We start from the raw sequence: 19,592 nt of genomic DNA on the forward strand, positions 1-19,592 counted from the left end.
TCACATTATCCTATTTATATATGTTGAAAATTGTATATTATAAAATATTATCATGAGATATAGACATTTTGCTAGTAAATTGTTACTGAGCAATGTTAGATGTGTTGAAATGTAATTGTCTTGAAATTTTAAAGCTTTTTGGAGTTTATTCTTAGAATCCGCAAGGGCAAAGAGAGGACCATCTCCCACAGTTTGTGCACTGACCTCTATATGATCATTGTTGAATATACTTTGGTGTGTGTGTTGTGTGTGTGCACTGCATGCTCACCCTCCTCCTCCTCCAAACAAAGAAACAAACAAACAAGTAAATATGATTCTAAAAGTTACAAAGGGAAATTAACATTTTTAAAATTTATTTATTTATTTATTTATTTATTTATTTATTTTTTTTGTGGAAGATCAGTGAACATGACCTTGTATTTTGAGATATTTTCCTTTGTGTAAGAAAGTCGAAATATTACAGTAATTATTTTAGGTAGGCACTAATAAAGACAGACACTATTATCTATGGTTAAGAATAATAAGGCATGAAGAGGTAGATGATGCAGCTTGGTGTGGGTGTAGGGAGAGTCCTGTGGTTCAGCATGCTTTCTGTCCTTTTTTTCTAGGACTGTTGGCATTAGGTAGCAGAGCTACAATAATATCTTTTCATTGGCTGTGACTTAGGCAAGTATAGATCATCCACTCATCCACTTATAAGCAACCATCAAGGTTGTATGTGGATATTGGGTATTCTTAATAGTTTCTTGATTGAAAATATTGTGTAGCATCTCAAACTATTTTAAGAGGTAATTTTTTAAAAGAAGGAAATATTATTTAATTACAGTAGTGGAGAGCAGATGTTATGGTAAGCTTTATAAGTTAATAGTGTAACTTTACTTATTCACTAAGTGGCTGGTATTTATCAATTACTTCTTTTATGACCCAGAAAAGTACATAGTATATTCATTGGTTTATTGCTTATATTAATACCTAGAAAAGACAGGATTTATTTTCAAATCTTGAATGTTATTATACTTATAGACTATATGTTATACCGTGTGTGTGTGTGTGTGTGTGTGTGTGTGTGTGTGTGTGTGTGTGTGTGTGTGTGTAATATATACTGTCAATTGTAAGTGCTCAGGCATTCTGGTTTAATAAAATGTCCATTTAAAAAAAAACCTGAATTGATTTACAAATTTGTCTTGAAAACATGTGGTGGTATTTGAAAGGTATACCCAAAGACTTTGCCTTGGAATAGACTTTTCAAAGTTCAAATAATAAATAAATGCAGAATTCCTATTAACTTTGGCTTTTTCTTACTACCTCCTGGAGCCTGAGTGCTCTGTAGAGAAAGATGAACCCTGCTGGCTGAAATTTAGACTTAAAATAGATTTCTGTATAGATGTTTCTCCCCTTATCAATGTCTCTAAAATGATGCTTATTTTTAACTATATTTTAATATAAATATAATTTATATATTCACTAATACTGTAATACAATGATTGATATAGTTGTGAACAGTAGAATACAGGGAAAAATTTCTCCCCCAAGAACACATTAAAAAATGCTCCTTTTCTAATTGGATCAGTGTGACAAATATGTTGTGACTGGTCCTGTCTAATTCCTGTTGTGCTATTGATCAATGGAGTTAAAAGAAAGTCCCAACTTTGACTATTCCTGTCTTGAAAACATATATTCAGTTCTTTTGGAAGGCAGCGATGGTTCTTGTTTCTTCAGCATACAGAAAGCTGAATTTGCCTACCAACCATTAAAACAAACAAACAAAAAAACCAAATAAAACTATGATGGAGTTGAAATTAGAAGATATAATTAGCTGTTTATCCTTCTATGACTTATGTGTTTTTTTTTTGTTTACTCTTTATCCTTCTTCATTACCTAACATTGCTCTCTCTGTTTCACCTGTCTAAATTCTTAGATTTTTTTACCCACAATTCCACCTTTTTCCAGTGCCTTCATTAATTAGTTTTTGAGACAGAGTTCCCTCTGTCGAGTCCCATGGCTTGCTCTGTAGACTAGACTGGCCTCAAACTCAGAGATCCACCTGTCTTTGCTTCTAGATTGCTGGGGTTACAGTTATGTGACTTCACTGTCTGGCTGTTTTTATTTTTGTTGTTGTTAAATAATTTTTGATTAGAAAAGTATAATGGAGGAAGTCAAATGATAGTTTGATCATTTTTAAAAAATATTTATTTAATATTAAGTGTTCTGTCTGCATGTACACCTGCATGCTAGAAGAGCACATCAGATCTCATTATGGATGGTTGTGAGGCACCAACAGGATGCTGGGAATTGAACTCAAGGCCTCTGGAAGAGCAATCAGTGCTCTTAATCCTTTCCAGGCTTAGGTTGATTTTTTTTTTAAAAGAGATTTATTTGATGTATATGAGTATATCGTAGCTGTCTTCAGACATACCAGAAGAGGGCATCAGATCCCATTACATCTGGTTGTGAGTCACCATGTGGTTGTTGAGAATTGAACTCAGGACTGTTGGAAGAATAGTCAGTGCTCTTAACCTTTGAGCCATCTCTCCAGCACCATCGATCATTTATAAATGAAAAAAATATTTTTGAGACATGTTTGTTAAGGATTAATAGCAAAAATCCCCTGATGGGCAATTTTAGTTATGTAAAATTAAGGAATTTCATGTGGATTCAATTGTAAGATGTAGACGCACACACATACACACAGGGGCTGGTGAGATTGTTAGCATCTTAGGGTTTTATTTCTGTGAAGAGACACCATGACAATGGTAACTCTTATAAAGACAAACATTTAATTGTGGTTGGCTTACAGTTTCAGAGGTGTAGTCTATTACTGTGGTGGGAATTATGGCAGCATGCAATCAGATTGGTGCTGGAGAAGGAGCTGAGGGTTCAACATCTTGATCTGTAGGCAGCAGAAGGAGACTGTATGTTCCTGAGACCACAAAGCCCACTCCCACATTGACATTCTTCTTCCAACATGGCCTCACCTTCTCCAACAAGACCACCCTCCTAATAGTACCACTCCCTATGGGCCAAGCATTTAAACATATAAGTATATGGTGTCTATATGTACTCAAACCACCACAACTGGGAATCCATTTAAAGGTGGAAGAAAAGAACTAACTTCACAAATTGCCTTCTGTCCTCCACACAGGCACTGTAGCATGCCTGTGCCTATAGAAACACATGTATACTGTGATGACTAATGCTATTTATCAACTTGATACCTAGAAAGCAAGCCTCTGGATGCATGCACCTTTGATTATCTGCATTGAGGTTAGCCTCTGATAATTTATTTTAGGATATCATCTTACGTTAATTGATCTGAGAATCTAAAAGTGGGTAGTATGTTTCTTAGGAAGACAATTCTGAGCTCTATAAGAGTAGAGAAGATGAGCTGAGCACAGGAATGCACCCATTATTTCATTGCTTCTGTTCTATATTATAGATGTGATAATATTAGTTCCCCAGACTCTTGCTGCCTTCCTTTCTCTCTTGTGATAGCCTGGAACTTGGACTTAAGAGCTAAATTAAGTCCTTTCTCCTCTAAATTGTGCTTGTCTGTTATTTTAATACAGCAGCAGCAGAGAATTTAACACACACATATATGAACAATTAAAAAATTAAGAACAAATACACAAAACCCTTATATTAATGAATGATATTAAAATAAGGTACATATTATTGTTGGTTTGATATGTCTGCTCCTGGTGGGTTCTTATTGATAGGATTAATATTCACGCTGAAAGAAGAAACTCTGTGTGTGTGTGTGTGTGTGTGTGTGTGTGTGTGTGTGTGTGTGTGTATGCATACGCATGCACATATGCACATGTATGTAAATGTGTTTTTTGCTATAAGAGTCCTGGTTTCTGTTAATGGTCATACAACTGTAGTTGATACTATTAGTTTTTTTTTTCTATTTAGTCTATGTTCCTTAATTTTAGCCAACATCACTAGTCAATATTTTTTTTTTTAAATTTTATTTATCTGAGTGCACTGTAGGTGTCTTCAGACACACCAGAAGAAGGCATCAGATCCCATTACAGATGGTTGTGAGCCACCATTTGGTCGCTGGGATTTGAACTCAGGACCTTTGGAAGAGCAGTCAGTGCTCTTAACCACTGAGCCATCTCTCCAGCCCACTAGTCAATATTTTTAAACTGGTATGACATCACAAACCTTCATTTTGAAAAATCAATATCCTTAATGAATCTGTCTTTTGTTAGTTGAAAATTTCTAGTAATTCTTAACTGGACATGATTCACAAAGTCCTTTGGGGTGCAGAGCCCACTGCATAACAATAACCCAAGGATTTTTTTTTCTTGGTAATCAGGATAAACTCTAATTAATACTTTTCCATTGCTGGTGGTTTAGTGTCAACTGACATTCTGAATTTCTGACTCAGCAGAATTATTATGAGAACATTATACTCCTGACATCTACAATCTCTGAATTACCATAGTCCAAATTGCTGAAAGGAGAAATGTGATTTTATTGGGCATGGTGAAAGGAACTACTAGCATTGTCCAATTCTTACTACATTATTTTTTTGGTAGTTTTATAAATATCATTGTATTTGGTCACTAATATAAAGCATATATTTTATTCTTTCAGAAGGAGTCTTCAGGGTTGAGGTCGTAGCTTGTAACTTGTACTTAACTAAGTGTTTAGAAATCACTTTTTTAAAGCTAAGAGCTAGCAATAACGTTCATGCATAGCCCATGAAATCAGTTCCTTAGACATACTGTATGAAGGAAACACTTATGAAGTGTTTGCTAAATTTACAAATGGTGATACTGCAAATCATTGAGGTCAGAGATGATAATTCATATTCCAGTCTTTTTCATTGAAGACAGATGTTGCCCATTGTTAATCAGGTATAAGATTCTTGTATATTGTGGCTGTAATATTAGTCTCTTGCATCTTGGCTCAGCTTTTGCTGTACTCGTGTCTTCTCTTTTTGGCATGACTACATTATTAGTAACCCCAGACAGAAGGTGGAATTGTTACCAGCATCTTGTCACTGTATTAAGAGCATTTTCTTCAATGAGTTGGATGTAGAGAACATTCACCTTAGAAACAAATATTTTCATGTTCAAAAGATCTATTTCCATACCTGTTCTCAGACTTTATCTCTCAGTTCTTCATATTTCTTATTTCCAAATCCTGACAAAATGTCAACAACATATTGTTCCTGATTCATTTTTTTTATTGGAAAAGTATCATGGAGGAAGTCACAACTTCACTAAAATTCTGCAGACTCCCAGATTAATTGAACTCATTCTCAGCAAGGTCATACTTGTTTACAGAAGACATAAACTTCTAAAAGGCCACACTCAGAACTTTGTACTTTCCTGACCTCAGGTGGACACTGATAACTGGGCTTGCCATTTTCCTCTGTAACTGCATTAATCAGAAGGAGTTCTTGTACATCACAGTCCTTGTCATCTTTACAGGAGTTACTCATCCACTTCATCACTTTAGTTGCTTAGTTTGGTTAAGAAAACAACGATTGAACATAGTTAAATTGTGTGCCTAAGTGCCAAAAATATTGTAACAGAGTGGGAGGCTGATTTCTAGATTAAACTGAGCAGATTTTTGTACATGTAGGGAAAAGACATCCCCTCTATTTGTGTGTGTGTGTGTGTGTGTGTGTGTGTGTGTGTGTGTGTGAGAGAGAGAGAGAGAGAGAGAGAGAGAGAGAAGTGCAAACACATAGCGTCTTTTTTCTTAACAAAATTCTTTTAAAACCATAAATGAGATAAAAGAGAAATTTTATGGAAATTTCAAAATAGTGTTTGTGATAGAAATAGCAAGTGAAACACTGATTCATTGAGAGTGACTGCGAAGTGTACTTAAAGTTTTTATGTTCTTGGGATGAACTCAGGTCATCAGGTCTGGCAGCAAGAGCCCTTACCCACTGAGCTATCTCACCAGCTGAAGACACTTTTTAATTCTCATTTTGACATTTGACTCACGTGGTAGCATAAAGCAAAAATCTAATTGTAAATGTTATAATAGTATGTATTAGGATGGAAAAGCGAGGAATCTGTTAAAAATTTGTTTAAAGGAGGAGAACTTGGCTTTACCACAAGTGTATCAGATTGATAGGAATAACACTCAAGGCAATGGAGATGATCCTTGATGATGTTGTGTAATGAATTAGAGATAATTTTTTCTTTCTGTCAACATTTTAGTGACTTTGGAGGTGAGACCATGCCAGGACCCACATTTGACCCAGCAAGTCCACCTGCTCCAGCTCCAGCTCCCTCTTCTTCCGCGTTCCGACCTGTAATGCCATCCAGGCAGATCGTAGAAAGGCAGCCGCGCATGCTCGACTTCAGAGTTGAATACAGGGACAGGAATGTTGATGTGGTACTTGAAGACAGCTGTACTGTTGGTAAGAATTACCCTCATAAAGCCTTCAAAAATGAATAATTCTTTAGGCAAATTCCAAGTTTACATAATTCTTTTTCTTTGAGTTGATTATCAACAAGAAGGGAAAAAAACACATACTTTCTCATACAGGTTATTGTGTTTTTAATTTGAATATACATTGTGATATTAAGGTAAGTTCAAGAATAATTATTGATGTACTGTTTTAATGGCTTTCATTGTTATTTTTATGTACTTTTGCCAATTCAAAGTATTTATTCTAAGATACTACACATACTTGACAAGCACTTGACCACTGAGCCATAGTCACAGCTCTGTATACTGTCTTAGAGTTGCTGTAAACTAAACATCCAGGAGCTTCAAAAAAGGCTAGAATTTAATTTGAGTTCACTATATACCCACTTTCCAATGGAAGCATTATTCATATACTGTCTTGTCTGTTTTGTGCTGCTGCAAAAGACTACATAAGCACGAGTAATTTTATTAAAAGCATTAACATTAATTTTCTTATATTTCTGCTGGGAAGTCTTAAGATTAAGGCACTTACAGTTTGGTGATACCTTCTATCTGCTTTTAGGATAGAATTGGTGCTATATTCCAATAGCAAATATTTCCAATAGAAAGGATGAGTACCGTGACCTTACATGAAAGAAGCCTGGAAGGGCAAAAGCAATGCACTTTAACTTAATAATCTCTTTCACAGAACTGGGACCCTTGTTGCCTAAATTACCCATCAAAAGCTCTGCTTCTTGCTTTTAAATTAAGATTTTTATTTTGTGGGAATCTCATACATGAGTAGTTTACTGATGTCTCTACTCTCTTCAGCTTCCCTCATGTTCTCTCTGCTCTCTTTAGTCCGTGACCTCTTTAGTTATTATTGTTTCATTGACCGACTATAATTCATCCAAAATGTCTTATAGGGCAAACATTACTATGTGATAGGTACTACTCATACATCTCTTCACAGTCTGGTTATGTTTGTTCTGGACTGCAGTTACTCTGTCACAATGAAGTGGGTGTCGGTGGGGACTTGTGTGACGAGCCTTCTCCTTTTCTTCCTTTCTCTGGTATAAATATGGAAGGCATGGTAGCAGGTACTGTTTTGGACTTGGTAGAATGTTGTTCTTTTGCTGTGTTTGAGTCCCTAAATTCTAAGAGTTGTGTCACTTACTGTTCGAATCTCTTGTATTTTCATCTCCTTTATTTCAATTCAGGAGTTTGTTTCTTTGATGTGTAAGTAAAATGATTTCTCTATGTAATTTACATGTGTTCATTTATATTTTCTATAATGAGATTGCTACCCTTTTTCCAACATACAAATCCCCAGTGCGTATGTAAGTTACTTCCCGTCTCTCACATTGTATTTGCTTTACTTTTGTGGAAACCTCCTGCTTAGTCTTCAAGATCTCATATCTAATCTTCTCCTGTGACGACACAGTTCCTAACCTCCATGGATGTTCTAATTTGAATACTTTAAAAATGAATCCTAAATATCAATTCTTTCTTGTGTTTAAGATTTCCTTACAAATGTTTACTTTTCAATCTAGAAGACCAGGTCTTTCTTTCTCCAGTCATAGTATTTGACACAGCCATATCTATTGAGGGAATGAGTGGCAAGAAGGTAGGGTATATGTTTATATATTATATAGATTAGTTACCCCAAATAGGACATTTCAAAATAGACATATTAAATTTCGTGACTTGCAGTAGAATTGTTATAGACCATCATACTGTTTTCAGGAATTGAATAAATGTTAATTTCTTTGTAGAAAATGTTGCTCAATAAGATAATTCTGTTGTTTTGTTTTTGATTACCTCTTAGATGGAACAAGATATAAAAGTAAGGCTAAAAATCAGTCAAGAAAGTTACACCAGAGTGACACCTAGTGGAAGCTGCATTGACTGATTAATGGTTTATTTCTCCAGTTTCAAACCTAAAACCTTCTGAGTTTTATTTGCAAATTTTGAATAATTTAAAGTCATTTTAAAGGGCTTCCTGTATGAGATAATGTGATATTCTGAGGACAGGGATTTTTATGTATTAGTGTGTGCTCAGGATCTAGCAATGGATTTTATGCCAGTTATTTTGTTTATATTTTTTCTATCAGTGCTGTGAACAAACTTGAACTTTCTAGATCCATTTAGCATGGCCTTAGTTTCATTTCTAGAAAATAATAGATCTGTTATTAAGTTGAGCCATTTTTTTCTCCTGCCCACCTGCTTTTAATCTATTTTTAAAAAGCTATGTTTATTGTTTAGTTTGAAAGATGAGCTTGAAAATATAAACATTTAAAGCATTTACCACATGCAGTTTCACCCTGAAGAAGTTTACATTTTTTAAAACCAGTTTTATCCAGAATCTCTGAATTTCATCTGTGATCTTGACCCTGTGAATGACCTAACCAGAGATATGTCTTATGAATAATAAGCACCAGGTGAATTTTTTGGGGGGAAGATTTGTTCTTAATAGTAATTGCAAAAACAGGAGGCATGATTGTCTTATTTGCCTGGCAAAGACACTGTGAGGGTAAAATGACTGGAGAGTACATAGGATGTATAGTTAAAGATTTACTTTTGAGGAGTATAGACAGTAAATGTTTGTTACTATTGATATATATATATATATATATATATATAAAAATATATATATATTGCTATTTTTTTGTCAGATGTTATGAACCACCAAAATGTAATTTTTAATCCTGAGTTAGCAGCACAATAAATACAAATTGAACTGATCTTAGTATGATTAGAGCCTTATTTACATAATTGAAATTAAAATTGAAATTAATTTAGTTTTGTGCTCTTGACTAACATTTATTTTTATACATGTGTATAATATATATACATATATCTCCATGGGGTATAATATATACATTCATATATACATTGTAGAATAAACAAGTCAGATTAATTAACATCGATCTCATGTACATATAGATGATTTGTGGTAAGAAAATTTAAAATTTATTTTTAAAAGCTATTTTGTAATATGAAATACATTATTAACAATATTCACTATAGCGTACTATAAATATTTTGGAATTATTCTTCCCATCTGATTGAACCTCTGTTCCTTTGGCTGACACTTTCTCTTTCATTGCCAGTTCTTTTCTCAACCTTAATTTTCTCCTACTGTAGCAATCACCATTTTACTGTCTATTTCTATATGTTTTCTTTCTTAGATTTCAAATATAATCTGGTTATGCATAATCGTCTTTTTGTGTCTGGATTTCTTCACTTAGCATAATATCTTCCATATTTATTCTTATTGCAAATGACAGGATGAATAGTATTACATTGTATACATACATATACCACATTAAACAGTACTCATTCATCTGTTGATTGGCATTTATATTATTTTCATTTCTTTGCTTCTGTGAACATTGATGTATAGACATCTATCAGTAGACTGATTGCAACTTCTTTGGGTATTTTCTCAAATGAGATATTTCTCTACCTAGATTTACATTTTAAAATACTGTTTTTATTTTCAATAGGGAAATATATGAAGAAATAAGTGTCTTCCTCTTTTTTTAATTCTGGCTTTCCACTGTGATCAGCTTGATTGTTGTTTTGTTAAAAACTTACATTTTACTTTAATATTGTTCTTTCAGCTTTATCCATCATGTCAGCATTTGTTATCTTTCAAGCAATACAACAGTCAGAAGAATAGACATTTTTCCTAATATTTTCATTTTCTTTTATTTTTTCAAGCCTGTCCCTCCCTTCCCTCCCTCCTTCCTTCCTTCCTTCCTTCCTTCCTTCCTTCCTTCCTTCCTTCCTTCCTCCCCCCCTCCCTCCCTCCCTACCTCCCTCCCAACCTTCCTCATTCCCGCCTTCCCTCCCTCCCTCCCTCCCTCCCTCCCTTCAAAAAAAATTTTTTTTAAACAGTATTTCTTTGTGTAGCTTTGGCTGTCTCGGAACTTGTTCTGTAGACCAAGCTGCCCTTCAGCTCACAGAGATCTGCCTTCCTCTGCCTTGGAATGCTGGGCCTGAAGCCTTTTCTTTCATTAATTTTTGTCTTGATTTCTTCCACAACAGTTAATTTTTTCTATTAAAGGAGGAAATACACATAGTAATGACTATAATAGTAATAGAATAGTAAAATATGATAATAGTATAATAGTAATTTTCCTTTCCTAGAGTCTTCTATTTAGTTGTTAATAAGTAGATCTACATTTAACAATTACTGAAGGTTATACTTTTTTTTTCATGTAATCAGACAGGCCATTCCATCACAGATGTTTGTTGATCAGTTTATATGTAATAATGTTCTAACTTAAAAAGATGTGTACAAATAAGGCAGTCCTTGTGTAGATGGCTTTCATGATTTGTGCTGAGCTAGAAGGCTGGAAATAAAAGAAGTAAAAGTTACTAGTCATTCAGTCATTCATACCTTGCACATACACACAGTCTGTTTGCTATCAGTTGCTGTGCTGCAGGGTTTACCCAGTCCACAGTAACCTTTACCACAGTACAATAAGGAACATTCTTATCTTTGTCGCAAGTAAATCGATGTTTAGAAGCTTTCCAAGTCAGGAATTCAGTCTTTGACTGATTCTAGAATACAAATTTTCTAACTCTGAAATAATTTTTTAAAAAGTTCTGTGGGGATATTGAAGGGAGGTCAATTAATTCAGTTTCAAATAAAAAAAAAACTGGAAGGGGAATGAGCAGGGTTGTGGGAGTAGCCATATGAGGTTCTAGAGAGGATCAATCAGGCTGTGACATATGAGTCATATGTTATGTGGGCAAAGTGGAGGAAAGTATATTGTAGGCAGAGGAAGAGCACAGATCAAGGCCTGAAAGTGGTTTATGTCTAATGAAGAATAGTACTTATGAGCATAAGGTTTGTGTTTAAGAGTTTTAAAATTATATACTATTTGAAAAACATTTTTAAGAAAATAAAGAGGAGCTAAACATTGTAAGAAAATACTAGCAAAGCATAAACCTTCTAAAGAACTTTGTCCAGAGCACATGAAGAGCTCTCAAAATTCAAACTTCATAGGACAAGCTAATATCAAATAGACATGGAATCAAGTAAATCTTTTATTAAGGAGAGGACAGACAGGATATAATTGACAATATGTTCAAAGTCATTAGTCATGGGAGAAAAATAAACTAAAGCACAGTGAGATGCACTTATGTACAAATTAGGATGAATAAAATATAAACTGAATACCAAGATCTGCAAAGAATGCATAGCAATGGAGGACTTATTCATTGTTGACAAGAGTATAAAATGGCAAAACACTTGTGAAGTAATCTAATAATCTTATAAATTTAACCGAGGACTTCCTATATGACTAAACACTTTTATTCCCAGATACTCAGATGAAAGCACACACTGAAACCTGCAGATGGAAGTTCATAACATCATTCGTAAGAGTCCCCGAATAGAAAGACCTCAACTGTCTTCCTAATAGGTCAGCAGCTATGGTGTAGCTGTGTAAGGAGCAGTCACTCTAGTGCTGCAGGCAGTGTGGAGATGAATCCCACTCCATGATAATAGGAGAAAGGAGCTGTACACTGAAAGTGATTTATATAATCATGCTTCTGGTTTTACATAGTAAAGCATATGTTGAAGTGAAGCTGACTTTTTAAAAAATGCAAAGGCTAGTGCTAAGAAATATAGTATTCACTCATCCAATCAGTATTTTGTATTAATGATAAGGCGCCTGTAGTTTATACATTGTTGTTGTACCATCAGTTTCAAGGAACCAGAGGAACCTGTCCATTACACTTTTGAGAACCACGGTTTTGAATACTTCTGAGGAAAGCATGTAAAGCCATTTCAGAGATGAGTCTGATGCACACAAAAAGTAAATGCCTGCCCAAATGAACTTCTATACTTTTAAAAGATAAACTACTATATTAAGACAGTTATTGAAGGAAGTAAAGTCTTTACATTTGTCATTTATTCACATACTACTAGATGCTAGCAGAATACAAATGTGACCTGTAACCCAAAGAAATAACAATATAAAAACACATCTATAAAAATTAGAGATAGTAGAACTAGAAAGTTTGTATTTAAAAACAAGGCTTATGAAGATGCTTAACAGTGCAAAGGAAAGCAAGACACTAATAGGGACAATAATTCAAAATACTGAATATTAAGGGAAAAATTATGCACCAGACAGAAAATCTGTCATTAAAATTTTACTCATGATTAAAGGGAGCTGGCTAGGTGAAGATTCAACATGAGCGAATCTCCAGCACCCATGTCAAAAAGCTGATCATAGTTGAATGTACCTGTAACCCTGGCATTTGGAAGTAGAGACAGGCAGATTCCGAGAGCACTCTGGCCTGGCTTCCTAGTTAAAACAGTGAGTTTCTGGTTCAGTAAGAGAACTGATTTGAATGCAGTAAGGAAAAGAGTAATAGAGGAATACAACTGATGTCTTCCCTGGCTGGCTTCTTTTCTGCATGTGAATGTGCAAGTGTGCGTTTTTCTTCCTTTTTATACTTCACAAAACTGTTAAGACATAATGAAGTAAAGAAAATACTGTGTTCAAGAGCAGAAGTTAATGAACTAGAAGTTAATTTGTAAGTCATAGAGAAAAGGAACAAAACTAAAAAGTTTTTGAGGTTAATAAAAATCAGTTCTTGCTAGAATGAACAAAGAATAGTGAAAACAGATTATTCATGTTGGAAAGGAAAGATCCCCGAACACTTGACTATAAGGTTTGTGTGTAAATGTGGGTTCACTATATTCCAATGTGTAAGTATTTAATGTGGATATCAAATCTATAAATTGAACTGAAAGTTTATACCTTCCTCCCAATAAAACCTCAAGTGTAGACAACTTTATGAGTGAATCTAACATTTAAGAAAAATACTATCAGTCCTTCACAAACAGAGAAAGATGAAACATTTTTATAATTATTTCATGAGGCCAATATTGTCTTGATAGACCAGAGAGATAGTATAAGAAAAGAAAATACTTTTATTCTTTACTTTTTCTTCGTGTGTGTGTGTGTGTGTGTGTGTGTGTGTGTGTGTGTGTGTGTGTGTGTGTGTTTGTTTTGTTTTGTTTTGAGACAGGGTTTCTCTGTGTACCCCTGGCTGTCCTGGAACACTCTGTAGACCAGGCTGGCCTCAAACTCAGAGATCACCTGCTTCTGCCTCTTCAGTGCTGGGATTGAAGGCCTACACCACCACTGTCCAGAAGAAAACATTTCTTAAAACAGGGTGAAAGGGTGACTTGATGAAGCTGACTTCTGACTTCTACATGCATGCTTTAGCATTTTGCCTTCATCATATACACAGTAAAAAATTTAATAGTTGTGATTTATTTTGTTAAAATAAATTTTATTTAAACCTAAAGATTTAAAATATGTCAGGACAAGAACATATGTTATTGTTAAATAATCAAGGAAAATATTCAGTAAAAAGGAATGAAATCCTATTATCTGGGGCTAAGTGGATGGAAATACTATAATGCAGAAAGATAAAAATAACATGTTTTCTCATATGGTCACCAACAAAGCTGATCTCATAGGAAAAGAGAGAATAATGAGAATTTAACAGAATAGTTTAGAGATAAAGAAAAGCAAGGGAGAGGAGAAAAGTTGGTATAGTGGCTTTATTTTCTGTTTCACTGTGCGTGAAACAGAAGTATTTAGTTTTATTTTTGGTCTTATCCAGGCTTTCTGCAAGGAATAATGGGGGCTTAGACCTCACCCTCCATCCTATTAAGAACTTCTTTTAAGTCAGGAAGCCTGCATGTCTTCAAGAGTATAAGAAAGAAGTGTCTGGTGAAGGTAACTTTAAAGAGCAAAGCACTGGGCAGCCTTGCCGATGTATATGTCCAGGCAAGTACAGCTCTATAAATAGCACCTTTATCCATGAAAGAAAGACCATGTTTATATGTGTTGGGTTACGAATATGACTGACTTTTCTACTGTTTCCACAAACAGAATATTTGTCAGTAGTGACATTTTTGGAAGTTAAGATTGATTTGGGCTTCTACAAATGCCATTTTGAACCAGAATTCTCCCCCACCCCTAACCCCTGATGGCTAGTCACTACCTAAAATGTACAAAATGACCTAAAAATTTAAAATTTCACTTTATTGTGTGCGTGCCTGTGTGTGTGGTGTGAACATGCCATGGTATGTGTGAAATGGTCAGATGACAAATTTAGAGAGATGTGTCTCTCCTTTTACCATATTGATACCAGGTATCAAATTTCGGTCTTCAGTCTTGACAGTATATACCATTACTAATGGAGCCATCTTAACTGGCCCAGTCTTTACTCAGAGAAAGTAAAAAGAAGTCCTGTGGCCATGAAAGATTCTGTTGGGTTGTTGCTGATTTAAACAGTTGTGTATAATATAAAAGTCTTTCTCCTATTTTCTCCTCATGGGTTTGTTTTCCTGGTTTTAACATTTAGTCTTTTATATTTATTTAGTATAAAAATGGGATTATGTGTTATTTTACAATTATAGATTAGCAGCAAGGCAGACAGATAGATTTAAGACAGATTTGGACATTCTGAATGATCAGCTTAAAGCAGTGGAGTGCCTGAAAACTACTTATGTTTGTAGGTAGACTCGATTTCTACAAAAGAACTTGTGAATCAGTGAGAAAATTGAACTTCCTTGGTGTATCTCCTCTCAGTCTCCTACAATACCTTGTCCTTTAATTTAATTTAATTTTAGCCTTTTATTTTTTTGTCTTCACCAAAATGATGTTCTTGACTGTTTTGATTTGAATGTCCTGTGTAGTCCAGCTGTGCTTTGGACTGGTTTCAGGTACACTTAATGCTGCATTTACATTTTTGTCTGCCTGATAAGACCATCAGCTATTTCACTACTGTCCCCTTCTCCCTCTTCTGGAACTCTGTGATGTTTCAACACAGCTTAATTTGTCTTCTAGAGCATATATTGTCTTTAGTTTTTTCAGTTAAAGTATGACGTCTTGTTTCATCCTTATACCCCATGGGTAGATGAACTGGGCAGAGCTAGCCTCTAATTTATAGATGCTGAAGTAACAAAAGCAAGTGATTTTATTTCTTCAAGCAAACTGTTAATCTTAATTTTCATTGCAAAATGTGTTTCCTTTGTACTGAGGTACCTTATATTTTCTAATGTATGTACCACTTCTGTCATATGCTGAGCACATCGTAGGTATGTGGGCCGTAAAGGGTTTGGAAATTAGAATGGTCACATGAGATTTGCCTTTTGGCTATAAGTTACTCAGTTATTAGGATGTCCACATGAGATTTGCCATTTAAATATACTGTTTATTTACTGCAACATTTCTTACAATACTTTGATATTATAAAGATTAAGGTAGTCTCATGTAAACAGACATCTCACCAAGGGAAATGGGATGGACAGGAAATGCTGCAGGCTTCCACTGGGGAATCCTATCTGGGTGAGGGTGCTTAAGGAGGGAGTTAGAGCACTTAAGACCAATGTCTGCTATGAATTACTTCAGCTGTGGCAGGCCTAGAAGATGACTGTTGGAAGTTCCAGAAGGTCCTTGAAAGCCTTGGCCAGCAACTAGCGCTGACAGACAGGAGTGTGTGAATTCAGCAATGGTCTGGGAAACTGAACCAGAGCCTCACAGAGGCCAATCTCAAAATCCTCTTGCTGTGGGAATTGGCACAGAGCTTGAGATGCTGTATTGGGAGCAAGGCAGTACCATCTTTTCTATTAGTTAGGCTACCAGGGTTTTCAACTTAGGGCTGCTTCATTAACATAGTAGAACCTGCCTTAGGCTTGCCTTATGTCAGAGCTGCCTTGTGGCCTGCCTGTATCTTACAAACATTATTTTGTTATTATTATTTTTAGTTTTTATTGGTTATTCCACTCATCCACATTTCAAATGCTATCCCCCTTCCCCACCTCCCCTCCAAAAACCCCCATCTTCCCCTCCCCTGCCCACCTTCACAAGGGTGCTCCTCTACCCACCTACCCACCCCTTCCCCACCATCCTAACATTCCCTACTCTGGGGCATCAAGCCTTCCCAGGACCAAGGGCATCCCCACTTTTATTCCAGACAAGGCCATCCTCCACTACACATGCAGCTGGAGCCATGGGCCCCTTTATATGTATACTCTTTGGTTGGTGGGAGCTCTGGGGGCTCTGGTTGGTTGATATTGTTGTTCTTCCCTATGGGGTTGCAGACCCCTTCAGCTCCTTCAGTCCTTCCCCTAACTCCTTCACCTCAGCTCCTTTGTGCTCAGTTCTGCTCAGTTCAGTGGTTGGCTGCAAGCATCCACCTCTGCATCGATAAGGCTCTGACAGAGCCTCTCAGTCACACAATAGAGCTTCACTTAGGTTCTTAACAGTATTGCTTGTTAGTTTGTTTTGTTCAGATTCTTAGCCACTATTTCTTTTTTGAAAGCCATGCTTTTATAAAAGGGAAGTTCATAATTAGCTATCTATAAATTGTGAAATATTTTTTGTTGTTTTGTAGCCCAAGTTTTTCAATGGAGCAGCATTTTGTTTGGTAAAAAAATTTAAATTTGGAGTACTTAATTTTTAAGTGAATTTTATTCATCAATAAGATGTCATTGACTCTAAGTTGTATGGAGATATTAATGTCCTGATATAGTCAACTATTGTTGTTGCCTTGTTAGTTACATTTTTTTCTCTTATTTGTACAGGAGAGATTAAACAGATTCTAGAAAATGAACTTCAGATACCTGTGCCTAAAATGCTGTTGAAAGGCTGGAAGACTGGAGATGTGGAAGACAGTGTGAGTTTCTTAATTGACTAGAAGCAAAAGAAAATTAAGTTATATGATTAACTGATGCCTAAAAGTTGTTTTTTAGCTTTGCGTGTTTGCTTGTTTTATGAGACAAGGTCTCATGTTGTACAGGCTGACTTGAACTTCTTTGTAGCAAGGATGGTCTTGAATTCCTGGTCCTCCTGTTTTATTCCCCTTTACCCCCAAATACTGGGATTTGGCAGGTGCCACTATGTGTATCCTGAAAAATTACTTTGGGATAATTTACATATGTTAGAAGTAAATTTGCTTGTAGTAATTTAGTTTAATTTCCAAATAATATTTTTCAAGCTAAATGTTTTGTATAAGCCAGTAATGGTTTTAAATGAGTTTAGGTATGCAAATTAAAACACTATGTGGCATGTTTTTCCTATTTCTAAGTATTCTTTTTTTTTTTTTTTTTTTAGAAGGTTGGTACCTTTTTGAGAGCATTTACCTTTTTCTCAAACCTCTTAGGGTATCTATCAGTGAGTGCCCTGGAATAATAATTTACTGACCAATTACTTACTGGCCTGAGAGAAGTCACATACACTGTGTACATTTATGCCAAGTATTGCATATGGAACAAAGATAATAGGAAACTTTTAAAACTTGATGGTAAGAATATTTCTTCATTTCCTTGCTTAGTGGAAGGTGCATGGAATGAATTACTATCTTGAGAATTTACAGAAGGTACCATAGTTTTCAAGTAACAGTGGCTATTGTATAGACCCCTTAAACTCAGCCTCATGTATAAAATACTTCACTTTTCTTTCTTAAGAGATAGCAGGAATGGAAAGAGAGAAATGAGTTAGTGTTAAAGTTTGTTATGTTTAAGGTAGAAATAATTATGAATCATCTTATACAATTACTGAGTCTATATTTCTATGCCAGGCATAAATAAAATCTTTTCGTTTATTATTTTATTAATGATTTGTGGGTAAGTTGTGCTTATAAATCATATTGTGTGTATGTATGTGTATGTGTAATATATAAATATATATGTATGCATGATAGACTTAGTTGGTATTATGTTTCATCAAGATATTTACTAGAATTTCAGATTCTAGGCAAGAACTTTATTTAAAGTTTTGATACAGTTAATGTTGTACTCTATCAGAGTCAGCAAGACTGTTTACAAGCGAGTAAATATTTAAGCTTATCCAATCTCTGTTACAACTAACTATTCTGCTCTATTCCTGAAGAGCGAGAACACCTCTGATAATTTGTGCAAAGTAAACATAACTCTTTTTCAGTCTAACGTTACTTATGGACACAGAATTTTAATGTTATAAAATTTTATGTCATGAAATATTCTTTGATTCCTCCCTAATCATAAAACTATTTTAATTCTCACACCATACAAAAACAGTTTGGTTTGTCCTATGTCCTTAGTTTGTTGCTTCTTGGTGCTATGTAGTGCTCAGGTTGAAATCAAGGGATGTGTACATAGCAGGGGCAGCTTAGGAAGCTGCTTATTAATTGATTCTCATTCCTAGCTTTTGTCTATTCTGATAAACAGAGTTTTAAAGGGTATAAATGAGTAATTCAAGAACCTTGATAAAAATAAACAGCAAGAATGAAATCATCTACACAGTTTCTTTTTAATTGAGAAACCTGTGGTAATCTAATAATCTGTCCACTTTCAGTAGATTACTAATAGAAAGGTGGTCATGTTCTTATGGTATTATTCTTTTTAATTGGCAGTCTTTTGGTTACAATACCTCCAGTTACTTAACATAATTTTTTCATGTAGGATTTCTGTGGTTCTCATGCCATCTTTTCTTCCCCTTTCTCTTCTTTCTTTCCCTTTTCTCTTTTCTTACCTCTGTTTTTTGGTTATTTGAGACAAGATTTCATGTAGCCCAGGCTGGTCCTAAACTCATTGAGTAGTTAAAGATATCTTTGAGTTCGATATCTTTCTGTCTTCACTTCTGTTCTGTACAGTCTGGAGAATATTCTACCGTAGCTCTGTTTTCAGCTTTGCATGAGTGTTAGAATTTGCAGCAAGCCAAAATAAAAGAATAAATAACAAATGATAGGTACATAGACAGCAGGGCGTCATCAGATTGGGTACTCATAACATCCAATGGAAATCAACTTGGGGAATCCCCTTTAAGGCAGCCAGCTGAGTTCTCCATCCAGAGAATGCCCTCAGGTAGACTTTGAAGTAAGAGGACAATAGGAGCTGTCAGAGATGCATCGTCAAATTGTGTGCTTGCAACACCCAGCAGAAATTGGCCAGAAGCTATGTGGAGCTAGCTCACAGTCGAGTTTTTCAACTAAGTTCCCATTGCTGGACTTGCTGCTTTTCTTTTTCACGGTAGCCACTTTAATGCCATTGATGAAATAGTAACAACTGCTGCACAAGTCTCACCTTCTAGCTGTTTTCAAGGACAAATGTCTTTACCTTTTAGTCTGTTTTGCTATTATCTTTTCTACCTAACACAGTGTTTGGGAGTGGGTCTTCAGCCTATTTC

General features: G+C 35.2%; 1 protein-coding gene across 3 annotated transcripts in view; it reads left to right on the forward strand.

The window, feature by feature from the left end:
* The window catches only part of Faf1 (Fas associated factor 1), a 363,928-nt gene that overhangs the window by 80,744 nt on the left and 263,592 nt on the right, over positions 1-19,592 (forward strand). For 2 of the 3 annotated variants that reach the window (NM_130406.2, XM_063287104.1), the window contains 2 exons: positions 6,186-6,388; positions 17,012-17,103. In NM_130406.2, coding sequence (NP_569090.2) covers positions 6,186-6,388; positions 17,012-17,103 — 295 coding nt within the window. Of the gene's footprint in view, positions 1-6,185; positions 6,389-17,011; positions 17,104-17,682; positions 17,731-19,592 lie in introns of those variants that run through there. The other variant, XM_039109189.2, reaches the window with a different exon arrangement.

This window comes from Rattus norvegicus, chromosome 5 (assembly GCF_036323735.1).
Source record: "Rattus norvegicus strain BN/NHsdMcwi chromosome 5, GRCr8, whole genome shotgun sequence".
In the NCBI taxonomy this organism is placed as follows: Eukaryota; Metazoa; Chordata; class Mammalia; order Rodentia; family Muridae; genus Rattus; species Rattus norvegicus.